This window comes from Neopelma chrysocephalum, unplaced genomic scaffold, assembly GCF_003984885.1.
Source record: "Neopelma chrysocephalum unplaced genomic scaffold, ASM398488v2 Primary Assembly neopelma1_88347, whole genome shotgun sequence".
NCBI classification, from domain to species: domain Eukaryota; kingdom Metazoa; phylum Chordata; class Aves; order Passeriformes; family Pipridae; genus Neopelma; species Neopelma chrysocephalum.
Genome location: NW_020917533.1, coordinates 457 through 7,395, shown reverse-complemented (window position 1 = coordinate 7,395; position 6,939 = coordinate 457). Strand labels below are relative to the sequence as shown.

Here is a 6,939-nt window from a genome sequence, read left to right as displayed (position 1 = left end):
AGCACACTGTTCCTGCTGGATGAGGCTGGACCGGTCCGTGGTCTGTCCGTGGTAATGGTGACCGCGGCCCCTTGTCAAAGGCAACTTTTTGGTACAGTATCTTTGGAGTAAGCATCTTGGCAGACACCTGGGATGCTAAAGCACACCACACACTCACATCAGAAAATGATGGTCTCTTCTCTGGATGCACAGCTGTATTGCTTATGGAGTAAAAACACTCTTATGCACCAAAATCACTTAGGAATTTTCGGTGAATTTTTCTGTATAAATTCTCCACCAAACCAGAGATCTGACTTGGAGCCAGTGTTGTAGTTGAGCGAGAGAAGCAATCAGGTGGGACCCAAGTCAACACTGGGCCCTAGCTAATTTACTTTTTCAGCCTTAGGAGTGCCTAATGATTATGTCAAATCAGGAAGAGGGCAGAACTGTTAAACCAGCCAATCGACCATGGCTTCTCCAAGTCCTAAACAAAGATAGGAGAAGATCAAACTGCAGTTAGGAATTCTCCAGGATGAGTACAAAACTGGGAAAAGTCCCAGAAGGTAGATTTTGGCCCAAATGGTAAAATTTTTTTCCAACTTCCTATGCATGTGCGAGCATGGTTGTGGCCAGTGTGAGCACAGCTGTCACCTGCATTGACATTGGGAGGCCTAATACAGCTCTTGTCCAAGAAAGGATGCCAAAAAAAATTTATTTTGTTTTAAATGCCCTTCAGACCTATGTATAGGTAGGGGCACCAGCTTCCAGCTTGTTCTTGTTCCAGTCTTGTTTGTACAAGACTAACCCTGTGTAAACAGAGCTGTGACCAAACCTTCCAACCCACAGGGACAGGAATAAAGCCTCTGTGTCTGAAACACCTGCTCACTCCCTGCCAGCACTAACACACCTCTTCCCTGCAAGGGTAAAGATTAACCCAGGCCACAGTCAGAGTTAAAGGTGGTTATTTCAGCACTGCAGACAAAGGTCAGGCAGGTCAGTGGGACAGGACAGGAAAAACAGGGAAAGAGCGGGGGGAAAAAAAGCAGGGGATGTTGTTTGCATTTGCAGTACAGAAACACTGACAGATGGAGAAGGGAGTCAGGCCAGCAGGCAGATCCAGTCTGCTTGTACAACAGGATAGGAAGCTGGATATCTATTTGGGAGAGAGTTTGTGGGGTATAGGTGGGTGAATGTGATAGTCTGATTCTGATGAGCATTGTAAAGGTTAACACAGGGCTGCCAGGAATAGAGACCAACCCTGGGCACCTCCTCCCTGAGCTCCCACAGGCACGGAGGAGTCAGCACACGGAGAAGGGCCCTGCTCCATGCTGGCTCACAGGGATGGGTCACGATGTGTTGGGGACCATCCCATAGGCTTCATACAGCTTGTTGAGCAGCTCCTGCTTTTCCTTCTCAGGTAAGAAGCTGGACTGGGCTGCGTTGATGTTCTGGGGAAGAAGAGGGGGAACACAAGAGAGACATTAAAACACATCAGACGTGAACATCTGGTTCTGAGCAGCAACAGGTGAGGGAGAATGTAAAGTTTCCACTCTCAGATTTATTTATTTCCATGGCCTTGTTTTACAGGGCAACTGCTCTGGCCCATCACTAGAGCAGTCCCAAGAGGAATGAGACAGGCACAAAGCAAATACTTTAAAGTCTTTAAATACTTTGGGATTTTTGGGATATGCACTTCAGACCTGCTCCTACTTTCCTGACTCCCCTTCAGAAAAGAGCCTCTCCTGACACAGCCATGGTGGCAGCCTGATGGGACACAGCCTGGCTCTCCAGTTCAGTCTGGTCACCTGTCTTGTGCAGGGACTTTTATTACACAGGAACAACATGGCTTTTGCAAGAGTAGGAGAGGACAGCTGTGGATCCAGGATCCCAGAGCTCACAGCTGTCCCTGTTCCTCCTTCCAGACCCAGAGAGCAAGGTCAGTAGGAGAAAGGGATTTGTTCCACCAGACAGAGTTGAGAGGAGGTCTGATGCTCCTGCTCTTCCCAAGTCAAGTATCTTCGAAGACATGTAGGTGGAATTGCTCACCAGGACTTGACTCAAACCAGGAAGGTTCACTTGGTAACCAGGTAAGTCAAACCCCCAACAGTTACCCTGTCTTTCTGTCATGGGTGGATAATTAGAAAATCAAGGATGTAAGCAAGAAACATAAATGGCTGTGTGTGTCAAAACATTGACCAGCAGTCATTTTGTTTCTGGCTCAGTTGTTGCATCCTCATGCTGTAAGTGGAAGAACTGCAAGCACTTTCGTACCTGCTGAATCTTGCTCATTCCTGGGCCAGGCCTTGAAATAACTGACCTGCAGTTCCAAATACAGGGGAAAAAAAGAAAAAAGCAAGAGGCACCTTCCTTTCCTGCTGCTCAGACCTGCTGTGAGACCTTCAGAGGACAATTTCCACTCTGACTGAGGCAGTCAGCCTGGGAGATGCAGCCCCTCAGAGCCCACCCTGTGCCCACACCCTGCTCCCCCACAGTGCTCCAGAACCCCCTCCAGCCAGCTCAGCACCCTCTCAGCCTCCTGCTTACAAGGTCAGGGCAGTATTTTTTGATTTCCATTAAAAATTCTTCATCTCATAAAGAAAAACCGGCAGGTTGTTCTGGGCTGCACCAGGACAGCATCAGAGCACCCAGCCGGGGCTGACTCACAACTCTCTTGAACTCCTCTTCGGTGAAGCCCATGTATTCCTTGACTATGCCATAATCCTTGTCAATGGTGGAGTTAAAGATGAGGGGGTCATCCGTGTTTAGAGAATAGTTGGCACGATCCTTCTTAAATCTGTAAGGAAATGGGGTTGAAGTGGTGGGTAAAGCACTGGATGTGACACTGTGCAGTTCTCAGGGTGAAACGCAGTAAAAGCAAAGACCTCGGAGCTGTCCCTGAAGCTGGAACTGCTGAAGATAGACATGGAGCGTGGTTTCTGTCCCCACAGCTCTGCACTGACCTGCCAGTAGTGGCTGGGGTGCAGCACCTCATGCCCCACAGCTCAGAGCAGGAAGGACAGGACAGCCAACCCAAGGGACCCCTGCACCCCTCCAGCTGCACCAGCTCCCCCCGGGCCAAAGGACAAGGATGTGCCACATTGTCCTACATAATTAGATGGGTCTTAGCTTTTTAAAGCAGTAAAGCAAACCAAATCCTGGTTATTTAAGATTGCATATAATTGAGAAGTCTTACTGTATTACGGGGTGTTTGGTGAAGTCCGGAGAACATGCTCCAGTGAGATAACTGGACCAAGGGCAGACCTGTTTGGGGGAGTTAAGCATGAAAAGCAGAATCAAGCATGCAGATCTTAACCCCAGGTGTGGACACAGATAGCTCAGCACACTGGTAAAGCCAGGTATAGGCTTAGAGCTTTGTTCACAGCTGCCCCTCAGTGCTACTCTGATGGACCAGTGCACGTCCCAGGACACAGGTGCAAAGAGCCCACAACCCACATGACAGCAGCAGGAGTCAGTGGGATGTTTCCCATGGCCAGTCAGTCACCAGCGATGTGCCAACCACAGCTAGGAAACCAATGCCATTAAGTATATACACACATATTCCATCTATTGGATATGACCATTCTGGGGAAAAGCCAAGGAAATCTGCACATGCACAGTAACTCTCAGGCATTTCCACCCTCTAACCAGACTTGCTCTGGTACAGCAGCCTGATTTGTGGAAGGAGGAGCCTGTAGACTTGAGGTATATAAACTAGTGAATATATATATATAATGGCCCATCTTCGTGAACGAAGATTTGGGGAAAGGTCTTTTACCTTTCCAGCCTGCGCAATGGATTTTTTTTTTTTTTTTAGGTGAGACACAGCCTGCGCTGAACTGAGCCCACCCTTTAATCCTAAGGTTCATCTGCCGGGGCCAAGCAAGCTTGGACAATGGCAGTGAGGTCCTCAGGACGTAGGTTTGTTTAGAGTGTCCTTCTCATAGATGGATGGCCACACAGTCCCTCCAGAATTTATCCTTGGCCATGCCAGAATCCATTTTTTCTGCTATGAGCCTCCCACAAGCTGCTGTGTGCACTGCTGCTCCTTGCAACAGGTTCCAGCAAACAGACAGGTGTCCCCACTGTTTCTGCTGTGGAGCTTTGAGCATCTGAGTTCAGTGCAATGTTACCATACGTGTGGTCAGCACTCGGGTATCAGGTCATGCCCCTGGCTGTAGCACAGCCCAAACAAGGGCTGGTTTTCCACTCAGACAGCAGCTGTCATGCTCCCACCACACATCCTTACCTCAAAATGCATCTTTGTTCTCAGCAGCTCCTTGTAGAGCTCAGGGTCCTCCAGGACATGGTATCCATGGCCAATGCGCTCGGCCTTCAGGACATAAACTGCCTAAAAAGAGCACAGGAGAACCACTCACAGCCTCTGAGCACCAGCTCGGCTCCTGCCTGCCCTGAGACCCCTGTCCCACCTCTGAGACAGCCCCCACCACTGACCCTGCTCTAGGATGGCCCTTTCCAGCCACTGTGCCATGTCCCCAGTGTTTGCTGTGCTGTGGCTACAGAGAGGGCTGGCACACCTCTCTCCCTGGTGCAGGGGATGCAGGGCCGTTCTCAGCCCTGCCCCTCTCTCTGCCCTGACTCGGGAACTCCTCGTACCTCCTTGACCATGGCAGCAGGTCCGACCTCCCCAGCATGGACAGTGCGGTGAATCCCACATCTCTCAGCTTCCTGCAAAACAAGGGAGAACATCTTCCTGTCCCATCACCTGCAGCGAGGGCAGCAAACCCCTGGGATGGCACAGCAAGCAACAGGGCTCTGTGCCAAGAGCCCACAGGTCACAGGCTCCGCACTCCAAGGGCTACAAGAGAAGAGCCACAAATGGAGACACTGAGAAATCCTGGTACCTTCTGCTGGAGCCCAGCCAGGCTCCTCAAGGGCTTTTTTGGGTGAGCTCATCACTGCCTCTTCTCCAGACAGCAGCAAGCTCCAAGCTCCCCTTCCTCCACCCACCTGTCCTTCTGCATGAACCTTGCAGCAGTTCCAGCCTGTGGAACTTCTACCTTTTTGGCCAGCTGCAGCCAGGTGGGGGAATTTAGAAGACCCCCCCAGGGCAGAGATGAAGAAATGCTCTGACACTGAGCACCTCCCTCCTGTAAGGGGCTGGGGTGGAGGCAGCCCAGCCGAGAGGACCCTGCGGATGCAGCTTTTGGTGCAGCTCCATGACCAACCCGAAAAATCCTTTGCCAGGGTGGCCCAGAGGCCACCTGGGCTTTGGGAAGCCATGCAGCCTCGAGGGAAGCCTGGCTGCTGGAGAAGGGCCACCCAGCTGGCAGCAGCAGACAGGCTGCAAGCCCCATCCCGCAGCAGCCGCTCCTCACAGAATGTCCTTCAGGGCTCTGCACTCAGGAGGGATTTTCAGTTACTTAATACAGATGAGAGTGGGGTTTGCTTCAGCATCTCAGAGCCTGAGCGAGCCCCTGGCACAGAGACAAGATGCACCCTTCAGATGGAGAAGGCTGGACCTGGGTACTGCTGGCACAGCAGGGAGGATAAGACACATCTGCCCATCTGTTCATAAAGCCCTGTGCCTGCATCTGGGTTTATAATCACTCTGTTCACTCAGCACAGCAGTGCAGGCAGACTTTGTATCAGCTCCCACTGATGGGGTGAAGGCCCCAGGAAGCCCCACGTGCTTTCAGACCTAAGCACTGCTTACAAACCACTGTCTTTTTTGCCAGTGGTGGTGCACAACCTCCTCCCCCACTGATGGAGGGGACTAACAACCCCAAATTCCCACTAGCAAAGAGGAACAAGACTTTCCCTTAGAACCTTTGCAAAGGCTGAGGTCTAGTAAGAGTCTGGGATCAGGCTCCCAAAGCTATTACAGTGTTTGTATTTGAGATGATCAGATAAAAAAGCCCTTCAAATGCGCAGCTTCCTCTCAGCTCCTCGGGTGATTTCTGGCAGACTGGAAAGGCCAGTCTCTTCCACCCTTGGCCATGGTTCCACTGAGCCCCAGGGGCTGACAGCAGCGGGGTGGGGGATGATCTGGGCTCCACATCACTTGTGTCACGTTCAGTGCTACAGAGTAGTGTGTCAAGCCCCAGCTCCAAGACCATGTTCAAGCAGTGATTCCTGCCTTTAATCATTTAGGAAATATAAACAAACATTTCTGTTTTTAATACCTGCAACACATTTCTAAGTTGTCCCAGCCGTCTGCAGCTGGAAAAACGTGCTGCTTGTCCCTTCACACACGTCCCCTCAATACGTATTTTTCTTGTAATTTCTTTTAAGAAGCCTAATTCCACAAACCTCATAAGCCTTCTTATGCTCAGAGTCAATCTCCACCTTTAGGGTCTCTGAAGGTTCACCTTCAGCCAGGTCAATGGCCACCACAGAGTCATTTCGATACTTCTTGCACAGCTCCACCACCTCTGGAGACCAGCCTGGAAGAGACAGCACCAGTATTTAGGAGGAAGCATTTTAATGAATAAATCCTGGTCCCATGACTAGAAGGCTAGGGCTATTTTCTTTGGTCTTTCCTAAAATTTGATGCTCCAAGAAGAAACTCCTAGAAAAGTCTGTCATCTTCAGGCAAATAAAAGCTGTCAACTGATCAGTCTGTCATCAAGGAAAGGGAAACCAAATGCATTCACCAGCTATAAAACTGCTCTTATCATGTTCTTCTGTTCACTTTGAGCAAGGGGAAAAAATAATAAAAAAATCCCCTCCAACCAGTGGTTGACTGCTGCAGTTGGCTTGAGGTAAGATGAACTGCATTGCCCTGAGGCTGTAACATGGTGCTTTGGAGAACTCCCTCAACTCACTCCTGAGCTTTCACCCCATCCCAGGCCGGGCATCTGTTGGATGTGTCGTGTTAAGGAGGAGTTTGGGCTAAGAGGGATCTCTGGGGTCCCTGTATAACAGTCAGCCATGCCCTGTTCTAGGGCATCCTCGACTTCCCCGGGGCAAGACGATGGATTCTACTTCTGGTGGGAAGGA

At 50.5% G+C, this 6,939-nt stretch overlaps 1 protein-coding gene across 1 annotated transcript; it reads right to left on the bottom strand.

Moving 5' to 3' along the window:
- Window positions 1–1,299: 1,299 nt before the first annotated feature.
- LOC113979723 (adenosine deaminase-like) lies at window positions 1,300–6,387 on the bottom strand (the record flags this gene model as incomplete). The annotated part of the gene is made up of 6 exons (XM_027707031.1): window positions 1,300–1,427; window positions 2,644–2,773; window positions 3,173–3,240; window positions 4,226–4,327; window positions 4,594–4,665; window positions 6,250–6,387. Coding segments are annotated over 6 exons (612 nt in total), but the record flags the coding sequence as incomplete, so codon positions are not given.
- Window positions 6,388–6,939: the final 552 nt, after the last annotated feature.